Here is a 26,606-nt window from a genome sequence, read left to right on the forward strand (position 1 = left end):
GTGTAATAGGAGCTCTCGGCCCCCAAAACTCTTCCGGCTCTTGTAAAGCTTTCAATAAAAGTGGAGATTTAGCACGCATTCTACTGCAGATAGGGAACGGGAATAAGGAAAGAAGAGCCCTGCTTGCAAGAAACTTTCACAGCTCAGGGTGGCCCCCAGGATAAGTGAGATCAGTGGGTCGATCGTTTTTCCCCCAGGCAGGCCAGACCTCTGCGTGCAGTCGCCAGCAAAGCGGGGATTACAGACTGCAACCAAGTCTCCCCTTCCTCGCCAAGGTCGAGTCCTCTGCATCTGGGAGCCCGCGTTAAGTCACCTCGAGTGGGGCAGCCGAAAAAAGGGATGGGCACGCGCCCCGGGGGTGGAGTAGAGGCGCGGGACGAAATTCTAGATCCAAGGAGGCTCGGAAGGAAGAGGAGGGGCGACTGCGCGTGGGGAAGAGAAGGAAGAGGCTGCCGGGCAAAGGAAGAGAAGGGAAGGGAGGGAGGAAGGAGGAAGGCGGGGGATAAAGAAGGGGCGAGCGGGGGCGGGCGCCTGGGGCGGGGTGGGGCGGGGCGGCGGGCGCCTCGGGGAGGGTCTGCGGCGCGGGGGCCGGGCCGGGCGGGGCGGGGCCGCGGGCGCCCGGGGATCGGCGGGGGCTGCCGGGATTGGGGCGCCGCGGTTGTTGCTCGCGGCGGCGGCCAGGCTCGGCTCCGAGGGACGCGTCCGCGCCGTGCTTGCCGCACGCCTCTCCGGGACTTCCTGCCCGCGTGCGCCCCGCACCCGGCCGCGTCCCGGGAGCCCGGCTCGGATCCCAGGAGTGCGGTGCGGGCGCGCGGCGGACCGCAGCAGTCATGGGGCTTCAGCCCCTGGAGTTCAGCGACTGCTACCTCGACAGCCCGTGGTTCAGGGAGAGGATCCGCGCCCACGAAGCGGAGCTGGAAAGGACGAACAAATTCATAAAGGAGCTCATCAAGGACGGGAAGAACCTCATCGCAGCGACCAAAAGTAAGCGGGGGACCTGGACGCGGGGGAGGCGCGGGAGGGCGACGGGCAGTCGCGCGCGCCCCAGCTCAGCCGCCGGAGGCACCGGGCGGCCCTGGGCTCTCTCCTGCCCGGCTCCGCAGGTAGCCGGGGGCGAGTCCCCTTCCCCGCCCCTCGCTGGCGGCCAGAGCCCGGAGCCGTGCGTGGGAGCGCGCCGCCAGCCGCCCGGCACCCCTCGGAGCCTGCGCTCCCAGCCCGGCCCGCCCCAGGTCCGGTTGGATTGCTTGCTCCCTAAAAGCTGCTCAGTCTCTCCTGAAACAAACCTCAGTTTCACTAGTCTTGTCTCGTAACCTCTCCGAAGGACTTTCCTGGGGATTCTTTGAAAACCTGCTGGGCGTTGAGTTTTTCAAAAGTCCCTGAAACGACACCCCTACCGTGTCATTTCCTGATCTTTGCGGGACCGTCTCGACCCGGGTCCCTCACTGTGCCAAACCAGAAAGTCCACCTGGCGTTGTGCTGCTTTCCGCACATTCTTGACCTCCTGCGCTGAGGAGGGTTCAAAGATTGCGGCTTGTAAGGGTGAGCAGACAGCCTATCCTTTGGCCCGAGCCAGCGTTGGCTGCAAATCGGGAATTCCACCCTGGTCAGGCTTGGTGCCTTCCTCCCTGGTTCTTTTCTGGGGTTTTTTTTTTTTTTTTTTTTTTGGAAAACTTGGAAATGGCCACCGGAGAAATAGATCTCTGTAGGTATATCTGTTATCTGAGAACGTTCTTTCTAGGAGGGAGAAAGCCTAAAATTCATGCTGAAACACCTAGTCGGTGATGCTGTTGGATATGGGGAGGCATAGCTCCAGTGAGAAGCTGGGTGGCCTGACCACCCCAGTAGCCCATAGACGTTCTGAGGATGCTGGTGAATTTCTTTAAGACAGCAGCAGGGCAATATCCAGCCTCCACAAGTCTGTGTTGTTAGGATCTTTATCTTTTCTCTAATTTCTCAGTTCAGTAATTCCCAGCTTTGGGAATTAGTCCCTTGTACACTTGCTTGTAGATATAACCTCTTGGAAAAATACCTTATATCTCACCCCCCACCCCTCATTTTTCCTTAAGAAGTATTAAAATATACTGAACAAACTGTCTCAACACAGCACCGTGCCTGGAACAGTAAATATTCATTTAACGAATGAGTTGAAGTAAGTTTTAATAGGAAGAATAAGGTGAGCCACCCCTGTAATTTTGGGAGCAAGTCACTCAACTTCTCTGGATGATGTCCAGGGTTCCTTTTGGTTCTGTGACCTTGTTCATGTTGCAAAGTGAGGATTGGGAATCACTTTGGGACAGGTGGGCTTATTTGGTTGATGGCTGTCCAGTGCCTTGGCATTAGGTATATGTGTTGGGTGGGAAGTAGGGTCTGTAAGTATGTAGGAGGGAGGAGAAGGGCAGGGTGTACTTGTATGTGTGAATGAACATGAGGGAGAGGACTCCTTTCTGTAGCTTGGTGGTAACCAGTGTCACTGGGCGGGTGAGTGTGCCTTCTCTCTAATTGGCCTTAGCAGCTCCCTCTGGAGCTAGGAAGATGAGGAGGGAGGCTTTGGTATGGGAAGAGGCAGATGGCAAAGCCAGTTTGGCCACTGGTAGAAAGTTATTTATGTGACTGCATGTTCCCTCTTCTGCCAACAGGACACATGCCTGGTGTCCCAGCAGCAGCTGGTGCATCTGGGGGGCCAGCTGTCAGCCTTCTTCCCAGAATGTAGACTTTCTTGAATCTGTAAATTGGCGTCTTTTTCCTTTTCTTTTTTCTTTTTTAAATTTATTTTGTACTCCTTGCGATTCTTGTCCTTTTCTATGCTTTATAATTATCATTAAGAGAGCTATCAGGAAGTATTTTTTTTCTCATTGTGTTTGATTAACTTAAATTTTTTTAACGTTTATTTTTGAGAGAGGAGAGAGAGACAGAGTACAAACAGAGGAAGGGCAAAGAGAGGGAGACAAAGAATCTGAAGCAGGTTCCAGGCTCTGAGCTGTCAACACAGAGCCTGACACGGGGCTTGAACTCAGGAACTGCAAGATCATGACCTGAACAGAAGTCGTCTGCTTAGCCAACTGAGCCACCCAGGTGCTCCTGATTCACTTAAATTCTTTCCCAGAAGACAGCAAACACACAGTGTTAGCTCACATGCTGTAGGCAAGTTAGGCAATGTTAGCCCAGCCAGCTCCTTAAAGTTTAGTGCTAGTTCCCATCAAAGACTACAAGCGCCGATAGGACTTAAGTCAGGACACCTGAGTTTAATTCACCTTCGCTGTTAGGGCCTTGGCTATCTGACAGTCTGCAGGTCACTTAACTCTTTTGTGTTTAGTTTCTTTTGTCCTTTTTTTTTTAATAAACTTGGGTTTTTTTTTTAAATGTTTTATTTATTTCTAGGAGAGAGAGAGAGAGAGACAGCATGAGCAGGGGAGGGTGAGAGAGAGGGAGTCACAGACTGAAACAGGTTCCAGGCTCTGAGCTGGCAGTCAGCACAGAGCCTGACGCGGGGCTCGAACCCACGAACTGCGAGATCATGACCTAAGCGAAAGTCACGCTTAACCGACTAAGCCACCCAGGCGCCCCTCTTTTGTCCTACTTTTTAGAGGCATTGGTAAGGTCCCGCAGGGTTTGGAAATTGCAGTGTAGGTCAGCTGTTTGCCTAACAGTTGAGCCTTTCTATATAACATCTGAAAGTCAAGAAGTCCAGGAAGGGCATGAGGTGGAGGCAGGAGCTGCAGCGAGAATATCAATCAGCTAGATCAGACTGATTCGATTTTCAGATGTTTTATGCTTTGTTGTGCAAAAAATAGCATTTTTGGATTTTCAGAATAGTGAGTTTAAGTGATTTCTGGTTTTCATTGCCCTGTAAGATGTCTCCTACATGCACTAGATACTTGTTGGATTTATGTAGCTCTGATATCTAGATGTTTGAATATTCCGTAAATATTTAAAAGAAGTTGGAGGCCGCTCTGTGGGACTTGAAGGCTTACTGCTGGGTCCAGTGATGCAGCAATCAGCAAATATTTAGCATCTATGATTCATTAAATATTGGGATTGAGATTCAAAGAAGTAATAAGGCCAAGGCCCATGTCCTTGAGTTTATTATCCTGTAGTTGAATTCAGTTCAATCTATGGAATATGTTTGATCTCCTGTAGCATTGTGCTAAATTCTTTTTTTTAAAATTTTATTTATTTTGAGACAGAGGGTGCTTGTATGCGAGCGCGAGTGGTGGTGGTGGTGGGGGGTGGACAGGGAAGGGGAGAGAGACTCCCAAGCAAGTTCTGTGCTGTCAGTGACTTGGGGCTCCCTCTCACAAACTAAACCCTGAGGTCATGACCTGAGCTGAGATCAGGAGTCAGATGCTTAACTGAGCCACCCAGGTGCCCCCACGTTGTGCTAATTTCTTGAAGAAACCAAGAATACACAGACACACATCTTAAAAGGTTAAAAATTCAGTGACAAGCGAGTATTCTAACTTTGCCAGAAACAAGAGTTTGTTGTAGGTCATAATGAAGACATATGACTTGGAAGTTTGGGAACTCATTGTTTTAAGTAAGGAATAGAACCTTGTAGAACTTGGTCAGATTGAAAACAGCTGAGAAGAAACTTGACCGCCACAGTGTTTGAGGACCATGAGGAGCCCAGCGTGTAATGGGATGAAGGGAAAGGTCAGTGTCTGATTATGGAGGGTCATAAAAGTGAGGTTAGGAATGTGGACTTTATCCTGTGGAGAATCACTGAAAGGTTTTCAGCAAAAGGCTGACATAATGGGAAAGAGATGATTTCGAGACAGGATTTGACATCTGTGTGTAGGGTGGATTTGGACACAGCACTGGGGGTAGGCGGGAGCTCCAGAGAGAAGTCTGGAATCGTTGACTTCTGTGGTACATTTGGAGATCATTCACCCAATTCAATGGAGTCTTTGTTCAAATGGATTTTTTAGTCCTTTTTCTTCTTCACGCCTTGCCTTTCCTAGAATAACCAGTGTCCTCTCAATACAGTCTTCCCTTTTGTAAGCCTTTCACGTGAGATCTGTATAGTTTCAGATGCTTATGATTCATAGAAATGTATAGCATATTTGCCAGAAACAGAAATGAGCCACATATGCATTTCTCACCAAATTTACATTAGACAGTGTAGGGAGAATTTGTTGTTTTAGAGGGAAAAAAATATATTTAAAAAAAATAGTCCTTATAGTTATTAAGCATGTACACAGTTATGTAAAATGCTCTTTAGTAAGCTTGGATTGTCTAGCTTCTTGATGTGTGTTACTTAAGCTGTAGTGCCCATCTAAGTGAGCCTGCTCTTATCACAGACATGGAAAAGAGTGCTGATGGCAGCTAGGACTAGAATGTGAGTCTTCCAAGTCTTGATTTTAGTACCTTTTTTTTTTTAGGCCTTGATATTGTAATATTTGCTTTGCTTTTTTCTTTTATATTTACTTGACTTTTGCTTCATTTTCTTCAGGACGACATCAAAGTTCCTTTTTGTTTTCCTTCTTTATTATTAAAAAAAAAATTTTTTTTAACATGTAGTCATTTTTGAAAGTGAGAGAGAGAGAGCGTGAGCAGGGGAGGGGCAGAGAGAGTGGGAGACACAGAATCAGAAGCAGGCTCCAGGCTCTGAGCTGTCAGCACAGAGCCTGATGAAGGGTTTGAACTCACAAACAGCAAGATTGTGACCTGAGCTGAAGTCAGACGCTTAACCAACTGAGCCACCCAGATGCCCCTTTTTTTGCTTTCTTTATATTGTTTCAGAGAAATGGTTCATGCCATAATCCCTTTTGGGAGGAATTTCCCAAGTTGCTATTTTTTTTTTTTTAATATTTTTATTTATTTCTAGGAGCGAGAGAGACAGCGTGAGTAGGGGAGGGTCAGAGAGAGAGGGAGACACAGACTCTGAAATAGGCTCCAGGCTCTGAGCTGGCAGTCAGCACAGAGCCTGACGCGGGGCTCGAACCCACGAACCGCGAGATCATGACCCAAGCGAAAGTCGGACGCTTAACCGACTGAGCCACCCAGGCGCCCCCCCAAGTTGCTATTGCATTGAAACATATAGAAGTTTGGGAGACTTAAAATTTCACATTGTAAACTTGAGCCTCAGTTTCCTTATTTGTAAAATGGGACTGTTGCAGAAAGCCTAACCCAGCCTGAGCATTAAAGAAAACACTTTCACACTATTTGCAAACACACATGTAAAATGGTTGTGTAGATACTCTTGTTTGCCCAGCCAACATTACTTTACTCTCTTTGACTATCCGAATTTTGTTCAGGTGTCTATACCTTTTCCCGAGTGACTCAGAAAGATGATTAAGGGTAATTCGGATTAGTCTAACTCAGTGTTTTTCAATCCTAGCTGACCTTTAGAATCACCTGGGGAGTGATAAAAACATGCAGTCAGGGTTAAGGGTCCCAGAACTCTTAACTCAGTTATGGTGAAGCTATCTTCTGTGCTTGTAACTGGTTTAAGAATGAGGATGTATCTCAGTTCTGGTCCCTGAGACATGAGAGGAAGTCTGCTAGAGACTGGGGAAAGATTTCCTTTTGTGTGAGGAGACTCACCAGAAGGGTTCTTTACTCCTGTGGTATCTGCTTGTGTTGCCTGGAGCTGCTACCAACATCTTGGGATGACTGAGTGGAGCCAAGGTAAAGAGCATGGAGCAGACAGCTAACTGCATCTGGGTTTTTGATGTCACTGTGGGAGCCACAGATTATTCTATGCCTTAAAGCCCAACTCTGGATATATTGTTAAATGACCTAGGCCATTTTGAATTGTGTTTTCTGTCACTTCACACCCCAATTTTGATGGAGTAGTATAATTCTAAGTTTCATGCTGATGCTGGAATTGAGTGGAATTTAGAGAGGTATGGAAATAAAATGTGATTTAGAAAGTTGATAAGTTACAAATATTATTCTTCCCTGAGTGGAAAAGAATACTCATGTATTTTTTGCCCCAAAGAAGTCACCATGAACCCTCAACATTTCAGGGTATCGCCTGGGATAAGTCTTAAACTTTCTCTTGGGTTTTTACTACAGTAGGCTGGTCTCCAGTATCAGTGTAGATTGCTATAAGAATAACTGCTATCCAACTGGAGCTAGGAGGTGGATCTAGACAGCCTTTAAAAGCTTCAAATACCTTACTCACTGCAGGTGGTCCTTGACTCCATTTAGAATAGTCTTTGTTTAGAGCTCTCCACTAGCCAGCTGTATTCATTTAGAATGTTTAACGGTCAGTCATCTGGTGTTCTCAGTATCTTACTGACATGTTGCCTTTTCCCTGCCCTCCTATTTATCTGTTGGGGTTCCTTTGACCACATTTTTTTTTTTTTTTTTTTTTTTGCTTAGTTTTTTGGAGGGGATCGGGGAGCATTGTTGACTTCTTTAAAAAAATTTTTTTTAAATGTTTTATTTATTTTTGAAAGAGACAGCGCGCGCTAGCGAGTGAGCAGGGGAGGGTCAGAGAGGGGGAGATACAGAATCTGAAACAGGCTCTAGGCTCTGAGCTAGCAGAGTCTGATATGGGACTCAAACCCACAAACCGTGAGATCAAGACCTGAGCTGAAGTTGGACACTCAACCGACTGAGCCACCCAGGTGCCCCATGTTGACTTCTGAAAGAGGAGAAAACAGGCATTTTGTACTTTAATTTTTAAAATAGCTGATGACACAGTATAGCATAGAAGATTAAAAGCACAAGTTGAAGGTCCTGGTCTGTCTGGGTCCATATTCTATCTGAGCCATTCACTGATGGTGGAACCTGGTCAAGTTGCTTAGCTTTTTTCTTTCTTTCTTTTTTTTTTTCCCTTGAGAGAGAGAGAGAGTGTGTGTGAGTGAGCAGGGATAGAATCTTAAGCAGGCTCTACATTCACTGAAAACCCTGATGTGGGACTCAGTCCTACAACCATGAGATCATGACTTGATCCAAAATCAAGAGTCAGATGAGCTCAACTGACGGAGCCACCCAGGCGTCACTAGCTCTTCTCTGTGTCGTCACCCATAAAATGGAGATTATAATACTATCCCCCATATAGGCATGCTAGTTGGGTTAAATGAGTTAATACATGTAAAGCATTAAGAATAAGCATTCAGATGTGAAATGTTAACACGTATGATGTCCTTCTCTAACTTGCAGGTACATGTTTTAATATTAAGGCCTTTTCTTGCCTGAGAAATGGCTAGCCCAGTGACTAGTAGGTAACCTTTCAGTGCTTATTACTCCTAAGAGTATATTTGTTCATGTCCTCATTACCAGTGACCAAGAAGATAGACAAATTTGACAAACTCTGGGAAGGCTTCCGAAGTTTGTAGTTCAGGATACTGAAAAATCTTGAAAGTAAGTTGATGAAGCTAAATGGTATCTTGGGAAAACATTCTCCAGAATTTATTTCCAATTCACAAAGATTTGAAGATGAAGTAGAAGGTGTCAACAAGGCTACTATAAATCTAGCAAGCCACCTGCCGCTGGGACTCTAGCAGTCAGCAGGAGACCTCTGTCCAGAGGACTGATAAGGGGTGGGGGGGGGTTTGAAGGTGACAGAGCTGTGCTCAAGGTACTGAGCTGATAACATCTCATGGAGCCTTCAGATACTTAAAAATTACAGTGATACTTTTGGAGGAGGTTAATGTTAGTGTTTAACCTGCAGGAAACCCTAACAACTAATGGATAGCACTTGTGTTTGTTAAGGGAAATTCTCAGTGAAAAATTCCCAGTGAGAAAAGGCATACAGAAACATCTCTAAGAGGGATGGATGTACTTAAGAGCTATTAGGTGATCCTATCTTCTGTGAAAGAATCCTCAAATTCTCCTTGACCAATTCCTAAAGAAGCTGTTTTGAGTCTGTGACTCCAATAGCTGTTGACTACCTTATGGTTTTGTTTTGTTGGGTCGTAAGAGAGGCAAGAATTATGAAGGATATAAAAATGGTGGGTAGTCTGCGAGCTTACCATAAATCGTGCTTTAAGTGATTGCTGACTGTATGTGACAGTGAATAGGAACAGTGTGAATACTTGTTCAGATCACATAATTTGTCATTGGAGGAGCTGGAATGTGAACCCACTTTTGTCTCATTCTAAAACTCTTAACCACAATTATTAGCTGTCTCCATAATGGGGTGTAACTGTGGTCTTGTGTTAGGGGCAGTGATTATGACAAATGTTGGTATCTGGAAGGTATGTACATTTCATGATCTAAGAGACAGTTCTTATTAGCTCAGTACGAGGACCATGATTGAAAATTTAACGCCTTGTAGGATGATTCTTGTAAATAAAACTGGTTGCTGGTTTGTATAGGAAGTATAGACATTCAGAGATTTGTTGATTTAGGATCAGTTAGGTTCAGAGTTCTACTTAAAAGAGTATCATTTCCTTCCCCTCAGTCTCTGTCGTCTCTGTCTCTTAATCTCGACCCCATGTTTCCCCCTTCCCCACCAACTTCGTTCTTCCTTTGCATCCCATTCCATGTCCCACCCTTTGGTAGAGTAAATTTTCATTTTGTTCTCATATTTTGGCATTAGTATTTTTTGCTTTGCCAAAATTATGAAATAGTTTAGAAGTATAAAAAGGGGCTCCTGGGTGGCTTAGTCGGTTAAGCATCCGCGTCTGACTTTTGCTTAGGTCATGATCTCGCGGTTCGTGGGTTTGAGCCCCGCGTTGGGCTCTGTGCTGACTGCCAGCTCAGAGCCTGAAGCCTATTTCAGAGTCTGTGTCTCCCTCTCTCTCTGACCCTCCCCTGCTCATGCTGTCTCTCTCTCTCTCTCTCTCTCCTAGAAATAAATAAAAATATTTAAAAAAAATAAAAATAGAGAATCTCATAATAACTACAAATGTTATATTGCATTTTTCCACTAGCATCTTGTTTCATTAAGATACAAGTTTTTGTAAATATATATGCAGAAGCATATAGGAATAGCTGTATCCTTAACTCATTGAAAGCACAGTGTGTATAAATCATCTTTCAAGGAACATGTTCTCTCATTAAGATATAAGTGGTTGTAAATGTTAGTGGAGAAGCATATGGGAATAATTCTGTTCTTAGCTCATTAAAACTGTATACCATATAGAGGCACTGGGGTGGCGTAGTGGGTTAAGCATCCCTTGATTTTGACTCAGGTCATTATCTCATAGTTTGTGAGATTGACTGTGCTGCATCCGTCTCTGTGCTGTGTGGAGCCTGCTTGGGGTTCTTTCTTTCCCTCTCACTGCCCCTCCCCTATTTGTGTTCTTGAGTTCTCTCTCTCTCTGGCCCCCTCAAAATAAATAAATGTAAAAATACTATACACCTATATTTATAAATTTACATAAATACATATAAGTAATACATATAAATAATATATATAAAATATATAAAGAATATATGTATGTACAGAGTATATATGTATATATAAAATCTCATAATAAACACTTCTGTATTAGCCTCTCAGGTTAGGAAAAAATCTTCTTGTCTGCCTCTCCCCAGTAGCAATTTGTCCCTTCTCCCCAAGAGGTAGTAAACTATCTCAAACTAGTGTTTACTATTCCCAGATATTTTAATGTATCTGCATAAATTCCTAAATAATAGCATGTTTTTAGAATTTATGTAATGGTTTTCAAACTATATGTGCAACTTTTTTTCACCCTTAATATCATATTAGTGAGATTTATCCATGTGGATACATGTAGTAGCTCTATTTCATTTAGTTCAACTTATTTTTACTACAAGTGACATTTAAAAAGACTATTGATGTTTTGTAGATGTTCTCTAAAAACAAGATGTTCTGTGATGTATCATATATTCATGCATTTTTTATTGCTATACAACTTAGTAGTGATATGCAGAATGAAATTATAAAGTATTGTTACTAACTTTTAAAACTTTAAACCAGTAGCTTTGACAACAATCTGTAAATAACGTTCCCAGGAGAAACACCTAGGTGCTGGATGGCTTAGTCAGTTAAACTTATCTGACTCTTGATTTTGGCTTGGGATTCTCTCTCTCTCTTTTTCTCTGCCCCTCTCCCCGACTCACACACAAACGTTTTTTCTCTCTGAAAATAAATACATAAAAATTAAAAATAACGTACCCATGAATTTTGCAGTTCTTTAGTAAAATTTTTTTTAACGAACCATCAGCTTAGTGTAGATGATCACAGCTAACCAGTTTTAGTGTCAGCTGCTGGTCTGTATCAAAAACAAACAAGAATTCAAAGCCTTTGCACTTCATTAAATTAGACCTCTGATATTGCTGTCTAGAAGGAAAAAATGATGTTTGTATTCATAAACAGAACATGCATCAAGAACTCTGGTACCTTTCAGCCTGGTTAGGTCGGATGAACATGCTTTTAAGGGAGGGATTGGTTGGTATTTGGTGACTTCAAAGCAAGCAGGAACCACAGCGTGCTTAATCTGATTATACTAATATAGGAACATGATTTATAGACTTGCCAAGGGGATGCTTCTGTAATGAGGAAGGCTTGACATCCTCCTCTTTTAGACACACACACACACACACACACACACACACAGAAAAATCTCTGACGCTTTACATTCTCAGGGCAGGCGTCTCTTCAGGTCCCAAGCCCCACGGGTATCACACCCGTGTTGTTACCACTGGAAGGCTGCCTCCCTGGTTGAACTAGAATTTCCTCCCTGTGTTTCCTGAGGAAGATGTTAATCCTGTGCCACTTAATACTTCAGTGGTGAGTGTGATTTCTCCTTCCTTGCTGACGTGTTCACCCATAGGCACTGTCTGCCTTTGGGTGTCAAGGTATGCATTCCATCACCATCCGGTTACCAGTCATGGTGAGGTGTGTGGCTGGAGGAAATCAGTTTGGCCAGAGTAATGTCACTTCAGGTCTGAATATAGGATGTTTAATACTCTCTAAGAAGGTGAATATTTTTATCTCTGACTGTGGCTCCAGCAGTGTAGACTACTGACTTTGGGCAAATCACTTAGACCCTGAGTGCCTGACTTTCTGTTTTGTTATTAGTAAAATGGAGATAGTAAGAACTCTTCCTACTGGGTGGTATTATTTAATCCCAGTGTTACATTTTAAAGGATCTCAGGACCTGGCTCGTGGTAGGTACTATTTTCATCACCATCATCAAAAGGGCGCCATTCTGACTTCCTTTGGTTGAACTTGGACACAGTTGTGGCTTTCCCAGTGGAGAGTGTAGAAATAGTCTATGAGCATGTATTTTTTTTTTTTTTTTGAGCATGTATTTTTTTTTTTCCTCTTTCAGGTTAACAATATTTTGCAGTACAGTGCTGAATATAGGCCTGTCATTTATTAAATAGAAGAAACCGTCTGTAATAGTGTGTTGAAATCCAGCATATTACTGAAGCTCTTTGCTTGAAAGTTATGGGGACAAAGCCAGAGAAGTACAAGGGAGTGGAGTGTCATTGACCTGTCATTACTTTTATTTCAGAATCTGCCAGATAGTACTTCTGTCACTGTGACAAATAGTTTTGTTTTTCTTTTGTGAAGTGCAGGTCAAAGGCAGCACAGCAAAAACATTGAAGAGCATGATCTTTGATGTCAGATTTACTGTGTGACCTTGGGCAACTTGTTTAACTCCTCTGTGCCTTGATTTCCTTTTCTGTAAAATGTGGATAGTAGTTTTATCTCCCTAAATGTGTCTAGAATTAAATTAGTTAATTATTTCTAAAGCATTTCGAAAACTGGTTCATGGTGACTCCTGTATGTGTTTGCTAAGCATAGGAAAAAAAATCTTTTCACAGTTATCACTGTAATTTCATTTATGACAGTGGGGACAAAGTGTCATCCCAAGTCATTAAGCTCCACCTATTGTGGGCAAGTTGCTAGAGGCTTAACGGTGAACAGAGATCCTGTGTATGCATGCAGAAGTCAGAGTTCTAGTGGGGGAGATGGAAGATTAATTAAGCATTGTCATTCATATTGTTGAGTAAGATTGGAAGTCTCTAGCCATAATTAAGAGGACTATCTAGGGAGTCAAAGACTTCAGGAAAGTAGTAACTTCTAAGCTGAGGCCACTAGGAAAGCTAGGAGCTTTCCATGCTAAGGGTAGGGGAAGGATTCTCCATGATGGTTAAATGCATACCAGAGGCCTGGAGGCTGAGGAGATCCTGTGCTTTGGGCTGGAGGGACAGCGCTGGTGGCCAGAGAGAGAGGCCTGCCCAGTGACAGCAGTGGGGCTGCAGAGCGAGCAGGGGCAGGGGTGAGAAGGGCCTGGTGAAGCAGGTTAAGGACTTGAGGCTTCATTTGCAACACAATAGGGAGTGATGGAAACAGCAGAGGATTTTGGCATCATCAGAGTTGCATTTTAAAACAGTTTCTCTGGCAGCAGCAGTGGTTGTGAGAATGCGTTTGAGGAAAGGAGAACTGGAGGTTGGGAGTTCACTCACCTAGGCCAGAGACTTTGGTAGCAGATGAGGCCGATTCTCAAGGAGGAGTCAGGATACAGAGGCTGCATGTTTTGGTGGGTGATTGGGTGTGGGGGTTGAGGAAGGAGGCACCCAGGAGGAGTCCTCAGTTCCTGCCCTGGGCAGCTGGGTGCTATTCACTGAGGTAGTCCGGCTAGAGGAACAGGTTTTGTGGGAGAGAGGATATGTTTTTTGGATTGGATATGTTGAAGCTGAGGTGCTTCTGAGCTACACAGTGGACACATTCAGTACTTTGCTTCTTTTTTGTGTGTATTTCAAGAACAGGGAGTAAAGCTAGATAAGGATTCTAGAGACACAGCATAGAGGTAGAAAATGACACCATACAACTGAGTAGCAAACCTGCTGGCGGAGGGGCTGTAGATGGGGAAGGCAGGGCGGCTGGGCAAATCCTGGGGAACACAGCTGTTAAAGGGTGGGTAGAAGAAGAGCTTGAGGGGGAGATTTGACAGCAGTAAACCATCGTGGGAGGAAGGAGTGGAGAAGGTGGAAAATCTGGCTAGGGCCGCACAAGTCACAGAGGAAGTAGGAGAGAGGAGATAAGGTCATGTTACAAAGAGGACAAGTACCAGCAATATAGGTGCCGTTGGATTAAGCCAGTGTCATTGGTCAAACAAAACAACAGACTCTCAGCTATGGAGAACTAATTGATAGTTACCGGAGGTGGGGTTGGGGGTGGGTAGCTGGTTGGGTGGGGACGGGTGAAACAGGTGAAGGGGATTAAGAGTACACTTGTCTTGGGGTGTCTGGGTGTCTCAGTTAGTTAAATTTCTGATTCTTGATTTCAGCTCAGGTCATGATCTCACAGTTTGTGAGATTGAGCCCTGCATCAGGTTCTGCACTAGCAGCATGGACTCTCTCTCTCTCTGCCTCTCCTCTGTGTTCTCGCTCTCTCTCTCTCTCTTCTCCCCCTCAAAATAAGCATTAAAAAAAAGAGTACTATTGTTTTTTTTTTTTTTTTAAATATTTTTATTTATTTCTAGGAGAGAGAGAGAGAGAGACAGCGTGAGCAGGGGAGGGTCAGAGAGAGAGGGTGTCACAGACTGAAACAGGCTCCAGGTTCTGAGCTGGCAGTCAGCACAGAGCCCGACGCGGGGCTCGAACCCACAAACCGCGAGATCATGACCTAAGTGAAAGTCGGACGCTTAACCGACTAAGCCACCCAGGCGCCCCAAGAGTACTATTGTTTTAAAGAGCACTGAATGATTTGTAGAAGTGTTGAATCACTATATACATCTGAAACCAATAATAACATTTTATGTTAGTTTTACTGGGGAAAAAAAAGACAATGACATTGGTCATAACTGGGAGACTAGCTTATGGCACAGCAGAAATGGGAGCCTGACTTGCAGAGGGTATGAGGAAAATAAAGGAGCCTATGATATGTAGATAGCTCTCCCAAAGTATTGGTTAATGATTAGGATTTGAATATTGCTGATGAAGGTATCCACTGGAGAGGAAGGGATCGAATATTCGAGGGATATTTCAGCATATAAAGTATGTCTGATTGTAGAAGATGGAGTTCAGATTCTAGGTGAAGGGGGGGACACACGCCCTTCATCTACTTCCATACTAGAAGGGGTGGAAAAGATGGGTACACACTCAGGTCAATTTGGAGATTTGTGTCAGGACATTGAGGAAGTTATTATCTGTAGATTTATTTTCTCTGTGAGGTAGGTGGCAAGATAGTTTTCAGTAGTTAATTGTGTTTTGATTTCTCCCCCACCACATTCTTTTTCTGGTTAATAAATAATGCATGACTCGTAAGACTTGTTTCACAGTATGTTCGAAATTGGGGGGGGATGAATGGAATACGGAGGTTAAACTGAGGATAGGTAAGGGGAGGGGAGAAAAGGTGGGAATAAAATGTCTGGATAAGCAATCATTAGGATATTAGGAAGTGCTTCTATTCCAGACCTTACTGTGGTAGCACTTAAAGTTGAATACTTGATTCAGCCTTTACTCTTTTTTTTTTTTTTTTTTTTTATGAAGTATTAAAGCACCTTTTTCTTTTTCATTGAGAGACACCACTGATTTTTCTGTTTTATCTCCATGGAATCTTGCTGGTTTTCTTTGGATGTTCATAGAGAAGAAAATGCCTCTGGCAACATCTGAGAAGAGACTTTAGGCCTTTAGATTTCTGCCCCTTTGTGCGAGAGAGGAAGAGGAATAGAACCTGTGAGAATTTAGAATGTGTTAACTATCAGCTAAAAGATCTTCCTCTTTTGTAGCTAACTACTTAGGTTCTAACAAGTTTAAGAAACAATCTCTGGAAGAAAGAAATGCTTATGATGACTAATTCTTCAGAAGCAGGAGTGTGCAGATGGCATCCCTCTTCCCTTTAGCCCTGACTGCACTGGCTGTGGACGCCCCACGTCTTGAATCTTTCTTCTTGCTCTGGGAATTCCAGAGAACTGTGACACCTTTTCCTTAGAGGAGTTGTTCTCAAAGGGATGAATTTGACTCCCTCGGTGATAGTTTTGGTTGTCATAATTGGGAAATTTTCCTCATCTAGTGAGGAGAGTCCAATGATGGCTTGCTGCTTAATGTCCTGCAAGCACAGGACAGCCCCCTACAAGGAATGATCCCGTTGAAAGTTACTTGTGCTGAGGTTGAGACACCCTGCCTAAGAGGTAGAGAGACCATCTAGTCCATATCAAGATGCTGTTAAGAGTAGGGGCACCTGGGTGACTCCGTCAGTTGAGCGTCCAAATTTGGCTCAGGTCACGATCTCATGGTTTGTGGTTTGAGCCCCACATTGGGCTCTGTGCTGACAGCTCAGAGCCTGGAGCCTGCTTCAGATTCTGTGTCTCCCTCTCTCTATCTGCCCTTCCCCCTGCTCATGCTTGGTCTCTCAAAAATAAATGAAAAAAAATAAAAAATAAAAAAAAGATGCTTTTAAGGGTAAAATTATGCCGTATGACAGGGGTAAACTGGGATTGTCCCAGCTAAACTTGGACATGTGCTTGCCCTCCCCGAAAGGCCCTTTCAGTCCCCGGCCAGTTGCTGAGCATGGCCGATGGTATACTTTGGCCAGCCGAATCATGTTCCTGCCACCAGGTTGAAGAAGCAGGCAGCCAGTGATTGTTGACTTGGCCAGAATGCTAAGACTCACAGCAAAGGGATGTGTAGAACACAGGAAGAAACACAGATGTTCAGTATGTAAGAGAACTCACCTATTTGAAAGTGGCTTTTAGACCTGTTTTGATCTGGGCCTAGGGACTTCATGTGACAAATCAGGACAGTGTGACTTACTAGTCACGATAAGTTTACTGTCTGTTTTTTTCCATTGCTTGGTTGATTCCATGTTTGTTTGTTTTTTTAAGTTCATTTATTTTTGAGATAGAGCACAAGTGGGGGAGGGGCAGAGAGAGAGAAGGGGTGGGGAGAGGAAGGGAGGGAGACAGGGAGAAAGAGAATCCCAAGCAGGCTCCACACTCTCAGTGCAGAGCCTGATGCAAGGCTCGAACTCACAAACAGGAAGATTGTGACCTGAGATGAAGTTGAATGCTAAGCTGACTGAGCCACCCAGGTGCCCCTTGAGTGATTCCTTTTAACAAAAATAGAGAAAGTTAGGAGAGATGAGAGGGTAGAAAGGAAAGCTGAGGACTGTGGATACAATGTGGCAGTTGGTATCTGTGCCTTCTAGCATTTAACCTCCAAAGTTTTGATTATTGTGGAAAAACTTAGATCAACATAGCTAATATTTATAACATTTTAATTTGTGATAATCTAAGAAAATATTAAAAAAATGAAATAGCGATTTGCTGGCTTAATTTAAATTTCTGACACTGATATAGTGCTTCTCTTTAGTTTTGGGGAAATAAAGTGTTGCTAAGAAAAGCTGATGTTTGTGAGTGTAATTCATCTTGTACTGTGGATTGAGCAATTTTACATTCTATTTTTTTTTTTTTCCTTTGAAAGAAAGAAAGAAAAGGGGGGCGCCTGAGTGGTTCAGTTGGTTAAGCATCTGACTCTTGATTTCAGCTCAGGTCATCATCTCACAGTTATGCGATGGAGCCCCGCATCAGGCTCCTTGTAATTCCCCTTTCTTACTCCTCCCTCCCTCCCTCCCTCCCCCTCCCCCTCCCCCTCCCCCCCTCCCTCTCCTCCCTCCCCCTCCCCCACTCATATTCTCTGTCTCTCAAAAATAAATAAACTTAAAAAACTTTTCTTGAGCAGAAATTAAAGCAATTTTTTTCTTAACATTTATGTATATTCCCTACTTAATTTTGTGGAGATAATCCTATAAGCTTATAGAAAAGTTGTCTCAATAAGTATATTTTCTTCTGAATTGCACGATGGCTTCTGGAAATGGAAAGATTTTCCCTGTCCATTTTATTGTGAGTGGTATCTAGGGCAGAGATGTGGAAGTAGGTAAATGATTGGTTTATCTTCGTTGCCAGTCTAGGGGAATTGTGATGGTTACACTGAATATTTATGTTGTGAACTCTGAAATCTTTGACAATTGACTGCTTGTCTTAACTGATATTATCTAAAAGGCTGGTATGTCTATGCAAAATTGTTGATGAGTGGTACTACATCCAGAAACCGGATGTATCACCTAACCACACTTAACAGTTTTTTGTTTGCTCTAAGATGGTTCAGCGCCTCTTGGCAGCATCTACCGGAGTGTCTGCGGTACTGATTTACCTTGACAGTCATGGAACAAAAGGTTTTAAAAAGTGCTGCTTTGTCCAGAGAACAGAGAGGCAACTTTGTAAAGACCTTTACGTTTTGTGACTTGGAGGTTTCCGTTCCAAAAGCTTTAAAGCTGAACGTGTGGTTTTGAGTCACTGTACTTCCTCAGTTTCATGTATGCAGTGAGAACAAAACAGAGAGGGACGGAGACGGAGTGGGTTCCATGGTGGAAGCTAATGGCATCAGCGAGCATTTGTTTGACCTTTGCAAAGTGTTGGAGGCACCTTTTGAATGACATGTGTACAAAAACTGAGAATTTATATTAGGATAGGAAGTTGGAATGGAATTGATACATATTCAACTCTGTGGGCTTCTAGTGTGTGTGTGTGTGTGTGTGTGTGTGTGTGTGTAATCTAATCATAGCTTAGATGTCACTAAACTATGCTTATTATTTAAGAAGGATCAGTGATGATTCCTTTGAAATGAATAGTCATCTCCAAACTTATTTTTGGTATGTGTACGTGAATATCCAGTTTTAGCTGTTGGATTTTTTTTAAATGAAGATGCACATAAAATATCTTCAGTTTAAAATAACAGTGAGTTGATTACTATCGTTTTAAGTAGGAGAGAATAGATTTGGGTTTAATTTGCCTCATAATCTACTTGTAAGTTGAGGTTTTCGAAAACATTATCTGAGATGCCCAGAAACATATTTAGAAGTTTACTAAGAATAATGATAATGGTGGTGGTGGTGGTAGTAGTAGTGGCAGATAATAGGTTTTTATTTATTTTAATTTTTTAGCACTTATTGACTAAGTATATAAGCCTTTCACATGGGTTATCATTTACTTCTCACAGTCTTTTTTTTTTTTTTTTAATGTTTATTTATTATTGAGAGACAGAGAGAGGCAGAGCATGAGCGTGGGAGGGGAAGAGAGAGGGGGAGACACAGAAACCGAAGCAGGCTCCAGGCTCTGAGCTCCCAGCACAGAACCCAATGCGGGGCTCGAACCCACAAACCAGGAGATCATGACCTGAGCCGAAGTCGGACGCCCAACCGACTGAGCCACCCAGGCACCCCTACTTCTTACAGTCTTATTTGGTGCTCATTCTTTAAAAAAAAAAACAAAAAACCAAAACTTTGTTTAATGTTTATTTTTAACAGAGAGACAGAGCCTGAGTTGGGGAGGAGCAGAGAGAGAGAGACACAGAATCCAAAGCAGGCTGTCCGCACAGTGGCCAATTTGGGGCTCGAACTCACGAGCTGTGAGATCATGACCCACGTGGAAGTCAGACACTCAGGGGAGCCACCCAGGTGCCCCAGTGTTCATTCTTATAATAAATACCATTTGCAACTTAACAAGCTGGGTTTAGTTAGGTTGAGTTCCTTTCCCCAGGGCACTTACCTGGAAAGCTGTACAACCCCTGCCAGTTGCACATGGTCTCTGAAGCCTTGAGTTTTCTAGAAGAGCATATACATTATTGCTATTGACATAGATTTTCACAAGTCTTATTTACAGTATTGTGTAAAGACACGGGGTGGGGGAGCAGTTATGTTTGCAAAGGGAAATTTAGAAATTAAAAAAAAATTCTGTGAAGGTGAAAGAACTTCCTTTAAGCTATTAAAAATCACATGAAAGGAAATCATTTTTTAGATGATTGGGAATAGTGGCTATACTATTCTATTTGTTTTACAAAAAATGAAAAAGTTTGCGGTCATTTGCTTTTTAATCAAAGCAGAATTTGAACAGTAGTGTTATGGTTAGTGACCCAAAGGGTGTGTGGGTTTGTTGTGTACTGACAGCCTGATAGCGTTGCCATTTTCAGGGTTTCTGTCTTATCGTGATAGGCAGAGACCTGGAGGATTTATTCCCTTAAAGGTAAAGACATGTTTTGTGAAATGGATGCTTTACTGGTAATGCCAGTTTGCCCCTTGCTTAAGTTTGTTGCTTATTTCATGCCGCAGATTGTATTGCCATCTTATTTTTCTTCACAAATAATGGCCATATCTTTTCTTTCTGGATATATTTTCATTCTTTGTGGTGATGGTATTCTGAATGTATATACCCTGAAACAGATTTTCTTCTGATTCATCTATGAGGAACTTACTATCCAGAAGCTTAAGAATTTTGTCCAGGGGCCTGTGGGCAGCTCAGTTGGTTAAGCATCCACCTTTGGCTCAGGTCATGATCTTGTGGTTTGGGGGTTTAAGCCCCGCGTCGGTCTCTGTCTGACAGCTCATAGCCTGGAGCCTGCTTCAGATTCTGTGTCTCCCTCTCTCTCTGCCCCTCCCCTGCTTGCATTCTCTCTCTCTGCCTCCATTACTCTCTCTCTCAAAAATAAGCCAACATTAAAAAAAAATTAAAAATTTTGTCCAGAGCCATAGACAAAGACATAGTAGGTAATTTAAAAATGTTTTGGAGCTTTTTAATCTTTAATTTAGTAAACTTCAGTTTCCATGTAGAAAGCTGGAATCAAAGCCCTGGCTTCCTAAATCTTGCCATGGAGCTGGAAGGAATGCCGACCACTGTAGTCTAAAGATGAGGAAACACATCCCAAGATATGGCCACTAAGATATCTGCTTTGTTCTGCCTGTTGGTTTCTTGAAGTTCATTTACAGTGTCGAGTTTACATTGAAGTCATTTTTTAATTTGCTTATTTGCAGTATTAATGAACAAGTAAATGTGGGAATCCTTTAAAGGGTGATTTTTCCCCCCTTCTAAAACCATTTTCATGGTGCTTACATCATCATTATATGTGTTGAAAACTTACATGTGGATGAGAGAAAACTTGAGACTTAACCATTTAATTTACACAAATGAAAGCCCTTCCTCTTGATGCTTCATTAAAATTGAAGTAGGGAAATTGATGAATTAAGATGATGTGACTTTTTTTGTGGTTGGGATTTCCACTCATCTACTACTACTGGTTCTAGTAAAAACCGAACATTCCTAGAAGCTTTGGCCCTCACCCTTGCTCCCATGCTAGATTCCAGTACACTCTCAGCCCCCTCGAGGGTGGTGGTATCTCCTCTCCATCCTTCGCTCATGCCTAGAATAGTGCCTGGTTCTTAGGTTTTGGATTAATACTTGCTGTGAGTATATGTCTGTCTGCCTCCTGGAATGTTGGAAGCCTTTGAAGTCTGAAGAGGTTAGGTGATACCAGTAAAGACACAGATAAGAATGTGAGAATCCAGAGCCTTCCATTCCCGTCCTGTTTCTGAGCCACTGACGTGAGACAGAAAGTGCCTTTTGTAACTTGGTATAGTGTTGCTCTCTCAGCTCCTCTTCAAATTCCCACTGTGAGTACTTTGTATCTTGGGAACACAATCAAAATCATACTGCTCAGGAGGTGAAAGCTGGTACAATCTGGTTAGAAAATTGTTTTGGCTTTCAGTTGATAAACATTTGGAGACTGAAGGCTGGCTTAGGAGGAGTTAGGGCACCATTGGGATAGCATTCAGATTCTCCGGAGGGCCTCAAACTGCCTCCAGCTGGAAGGAAAGCTCAGCGTGGTTATTGTCAGAAGTGTATTTCTTTTGGGTGACTTTCTGTTGTCATTCCCGCTTTTTTAACAAATTTTTAATATTTTTATTTATTTCTGAGAAAGACAACATGAGCAGGGGAGGGTCAGAGAGAGAGGGAGACACAGAATCTGAAGCAGGCTCCAGGCTCTGAGCTGTCAGCACAGAGCCCAATGCGGGGTTCGAACCCATGAACTGTGAGATCATGACCTGAGCTGAAGTCGGACGCCCAACCAACTGAGCCACCCAGGCGCCCCTCTGTTGTCATTCCTTAATTATTGTTTCTACTTAAGCTGGAAATTGTATACGGTTTTTTGTTGTTGTTTTAGTCTGTCTCCATGTAGAGATAGTGTTGGTGAATTTTCACTGATACATGTGTGTGAAGGTAGGGTGTTGGTTTAATTTGTTTCACATAATGAAAAGTAACAGGAAAAAAGCAAAAACAGCAATTTTGCTGCACAGTTAACTTGTACATTTATTAGATTTATAATAGAACAGGGTCCCTAAAGAAATACCAAAATCCTTTCAAATTTATACCTTTAAAAAAGTCCCAAGCAGTCCCACAGTTATATGTTTGACAAAGCAGGAAAAAAAATATCCAATAGGAGAAGATGGTCTGTTCAACAAACAGTATTGGGAGAACTGGACAGCAACATGCAAAAGGACCACTTTCTTACATTACACATAAAGATAAATCCAGAATGGATTATAGATCTAAATGTGAGACCTGAAACCATAAACAGTCTAGAAGAGAGCACAGGCAGTAATTTCTCTCACATGGGCCGTAGGACCTTTTTTCTAGGTTTATCCCCTGCCTCTAGGGAAACAAAAGCAAAAATAAACTATTGGGACTCCATCAAAATAAAAAGCTTCTGCACAGCAAAGGAACAATCAACAAAACTAAAAGGTAACCTGTGGAATGGGAGAGGCTGTCTGCCAATGACACACTTGATAAAGGGTTTAGTATCAAAAATATAAAGAACTTCTAAAACTGAATACCCAAAAACCAAATAATCGAGTTTAAAAAATGTGCAAAAGAAATGGACACACATTTTTCCAAAGACATAAAGGTAGCCAGTAGACATATGAAATGATGCTTATCACTCCTCACTCTTCATCAGGGAAAGGCAAATTAAAACACCAGTGAGCTCTCGCCTCACATCTGTCAAAATGGCTAAAATCAACAGTACAAGAAATAAGTGTTGGCAAGGATGTGGAGAAAAAGGGAACCCTGTTGCACTGTTGGTGAGAACGCAAACTGGTACAGCCACCCTGGAAAATAGGGAGGTTCCTCAAAAAGTTAAAAATAGAACTGCCCTACCACCCAGCAGTTGCACCACTGGGTATTTACCCAGAGAATACAAAAAACATTCAAAGGGATACATGCATGCTTATGTTTCTAGCAGCATTATTTTCAATAGCCAAATTATTGAAAATAGTCCAAGTGTCCATCGATTGATGAATGGATAAAGAAGAAATGTGTGTTGTATAGACAATGGAATATTATTCAGTTATGAAAAGGAATGGAGCACCTGGGTGGCTTATTTGGTTAAGCATTTGACTCTTGATTTCAACTCAGGTCATTACCTCATGGTTCATGGGTTTGAGCCCTGCATTAGGCTCTGCGCTGATAGTATGGAGCCTGCTTGGGATTTTCTCTCTCTGTCTCCCCCTCTCTTTCTTCCTGTGCCCCCACTCTGCTTGCACTCTCTTTCTCAAAATAAATAAATTAAAAAGAAATGAAATCTTGCCATTTGTAACAACAGAGATGGGTCTAGAGAGTATAATGCTAAGTGAAATGTCAGAGAAAGACAAATACCATATGATTTCACTCATATGTAGAACTTAAGAAACAAAACAAGCAAAAGGGAAAAAAAAGAGACAAACCGGGAAACAGACTTAACTATAGAGAATAAACTGATGGTTACCAGAGAGGAGGTGGGTGGGGGATGGGTGAAATAGATGATGGAGATTAAGGAGGGCACTTGTGATGAGCACTGGGTGAATAAAATAAAAACTTTAAAAAAAAAAAATTCCCAAACAGTACTAATAAATACAAGCAAACATTATTTAAGGAAAGCCAAAGCTGTGATATTAGAAGTGCTTGTTATTTTAAGCAGAATGGAATGTCATATTTTTCCTTATTAAAATTGTTTCTTACATAACCAGTTCATGTGAAACCTTTGAAATTCACTCTGGATGTTCTGTGTTCATAGCATCACTTCTCATTTAATTTCTCCTAGAAAATTGCAAAGCATTCCATTCCATTTGACTAAACAGGAAGGGACCCTAGCTGTAGGAATATCAGTGCCACGTTATCACAAAGACACAGGTAACTCTTTTTGAAAACATTAACATCATTGGCCTTTTCTTTGTCAAGCTGTTGATAGGGTATTTTAAGGAGTAGCTTTACTTTGGTCTTATAAACACAGTAAATAGATACTGCCCTCATGTTCATTTTTTACCCTTATATAGTATAGGTAGTACTTTTCTCTTTGTCTCTTCTAGAAGCCAGGCTATCACCGAAGGTAGGGATGTATATATACGGGTGTGTGTGTAGTACATTGTGGGTTAGCTTCTGTGGCTGTTTGCTGTGTGTTTTGTTTTTGGTTTATATTGCTGTATTTATCCTGCTTATGTTTTTTTTTTTTTTTTTTTTTAAGTTTTGAGAGTGAACAAGCTGGAGAGAGGCAGAGAGCATGTGTGTTAGAGAGGAGGCTTCTCACTGTCAGTGCAGAGCACAACTCGTGGCTCTATCTTAGGAACTGTGAGATCATGACCTGAGCAGAAATCAAGAGTCTGATGCTTAACCGACTGAGCTACGCAGGCACCCCAATGTCCTGCTTATGTCTTGAGGAGCAATGAGTAACAATTGGTTGTATGTAACAGGAAATTCAGACAAACTTGACTGAGTTGTTTGTTTGTTTATTTATTGAGAGTGAGAGTGTGCACATGCAAGCAGAGGAGGGGCAGAGAGAGAACACCAAGCAGCCTCTGTGTTGACAATGGAGGGACCAGATTCGGGGCTTAAACCCAGGAACCTCAAGATCATGACCTGAGCCTAAATCAAGAGGTAGATGCCCAACTGAATGAAACACCTAGGTGCCCCTGGGCAGCTTTTTTCCTCACATAATAAGCCAATAGTAAGTGGTTGCTGGCTGGTTGTCAAGGGTTGAGCATTTTACAGATTTCTTGGTCATTTCCTCATGGTTATAGCATGGCCCAGCCATGACACCCTGTTTCTTAGGGGATCAGGAAGAGGAAGAAGTAGTAAGGAGGAAAAGTCTGTATCAGATGCTTTCCCAGGAACCTCCATTAGCTTCTACTTCTATCCCATGGGCCTCTGCTTTCATGTGGCTTCCCATCACTGCAAGGGAGTCTGGAAAAGAGTTGTTTGTGGAGGAAGACAAGGGAAGAGAAGATTAACATTACTGTTGAATGAAACAGTTTCTAGATGAGCCAAAAACAGTTTAGGATCTTAATCATGTTTCTCAATCAACTTCAGTCAAACAGGTCTTCATTGAGCACTGTTAATGTGAACTCTGTTGTTGTTGGTCTTAGTGGACAAGACAGAGAGCTCCAAAAATATAATGTATTAGAATTTACAGTCTAGTTATGGAAACAAAATATAAAACAAAAGGTTCTATGGAATTAAGTGCTATGTTTTCTCACCAGATTTTAAGAAGTGATGTCTTTGTGGATACATGCTATAGTTAAAAAGGGTCCATGGAGAAGGTAGCATTGACTTAGGATGGGCTCATGGGAGGAATAGAAATTTCTGGGAAGTGGGAGCCTCTTGAATACTCAAAGTTATTTGTAATATAGTGGAAAATATTAGGATCTATGGAAAGGATGAACGTGGAAATAAGTTCTGCCTTAAAACAGAACTGGGGAGTAGTTGTGGTTTGGGAGTAGGAAGTCTAGAGAAACGCTCTTTAAAGGGGAAAAGAATCAGGTGCTTCTTTATGGATCTGGGAGAACCTGGGGCCAGGGAAGCCTGTGGAGGGCTGTCCCACCCACTTTGAGAACTGGGACTGTGGTCTAGGTTGGTGACAGAGCAAATGGAGGGGGAGAGAGCACCAAAGAGAAATGAGTAATGCCAAAGGAAAGTTAGCAGGACTCCATGGCTTCTTAGATTTGCTGAGAAAGCTAAATCAGAGATACTGTCTTCAGGTTGGTGCACTAGGAATAAATTAGAGACCAGGACCAGAAAGTCCCCTGGGAACCCAGGGCAGTCTAATTTGAACCAAAGGCTTTGTGACCCCGCTGGGCTTCACAGTCTAGGCTTTTCTGTGTCCACCATCTTGACTTCCCTTTATCCACTTCCAGCACTTTAGCTTCTGTTTGTTCATAGTTTCTGCTTCCTTCAAATTTTGGCTCACTCATGGGCTGCTTCTCTTCACCAACTGAGCCACCCAGGCACTTCATGGGCTGCTTCTCTTAAGTGTTCTAGGAGCCTCACTGTCCTTGACTATACATTTGGGTATTTCCATATTTTTTAAATAAAAATTTTTAATGTTTTATTTACTTCTGAGAGAGAGAGGAGGGAGTGAGAGTGAGAGGGAGAGAGAGATATATAGCGTGAGCAGGGGAGGGTCAGAGAGAGAGGGAGACACAGATTCTGAAACAGGGTCCAGGCTCTGAGCTGGCTGTCCGCACAGAGCCCGACGCAGGCCTCTAAGTCATGAACCGTGAGATCATGACCTGAGCTGAAGTCAGACGCTTAACCAACTGAGCCACCCAGGCGCCCCCATATTTTTAAGCCCACATCCTATGATATTGCCCTTGTTTGGGGAGAGGTTGTCTGGTCCAACTCTTGGGAGGTCACTGACCTACCTGTCAGTTGTCTGCTCTTGGGTCTCGTGCCTGTCCCTCCAGCCAGTTGTAATCTGTGTTACAGAGCAGGTTTGCCCAAGATTGCCACCTCATCAGTGCCTAGAAGAGAAGGGGTGGGCTAATTGAGGGGCAGGCACAATATAAGTGTGAAACTAGTACGTATGCCACAGCTTGCTATGTGTTTTATAATCCTCTCTTTGTGGAGCTATTTTCTTTTCTTTTTTGGCTT

At 42.8% G+C, this 26,606-nt stretch overlaps 1 protein-coding gene across 1 annotated transcript in view; it reads left to right on the forward strand.

Annotated features, from left to right (window-relative positions):
• The first annotated feature begins 644 nt into the window (after positions 1 to 644).
• Positions 645 to 26,606, forward strand: part of ARHGAP10 (Rho GTPase activating protein 10) — a 321,883-nt gene continuing 295,921 nt past the window's right edge. The window contains exon 1 of the mRNA XM_039253774.1: positions 645 to 984. Coding sequence (XP_039109705.1) covers positions 831 to 984 — 154 coding nt within the window. The 5' untranslated portion in view covers positions 645 to 830. The remainder of the gene's footprint in view (positions 985 to 26,606) is intronic.

This window comes from Hyaena hyaena, unplaced genomic scaffold (genome assembly GCF_003009895.1).
Source record: "Hyaena hyaena isolate Hyena2069 unplaced genomic scaffold, ASM300989v1 scaffold_464, whole genome shotgun sequence".
Taxonomy (NCBI): Eukaryota; Metazoa; Chordata; class Mammalia; order Carnivora; family Hyaenidae; genus Hyaena; species Hyaena hyaena.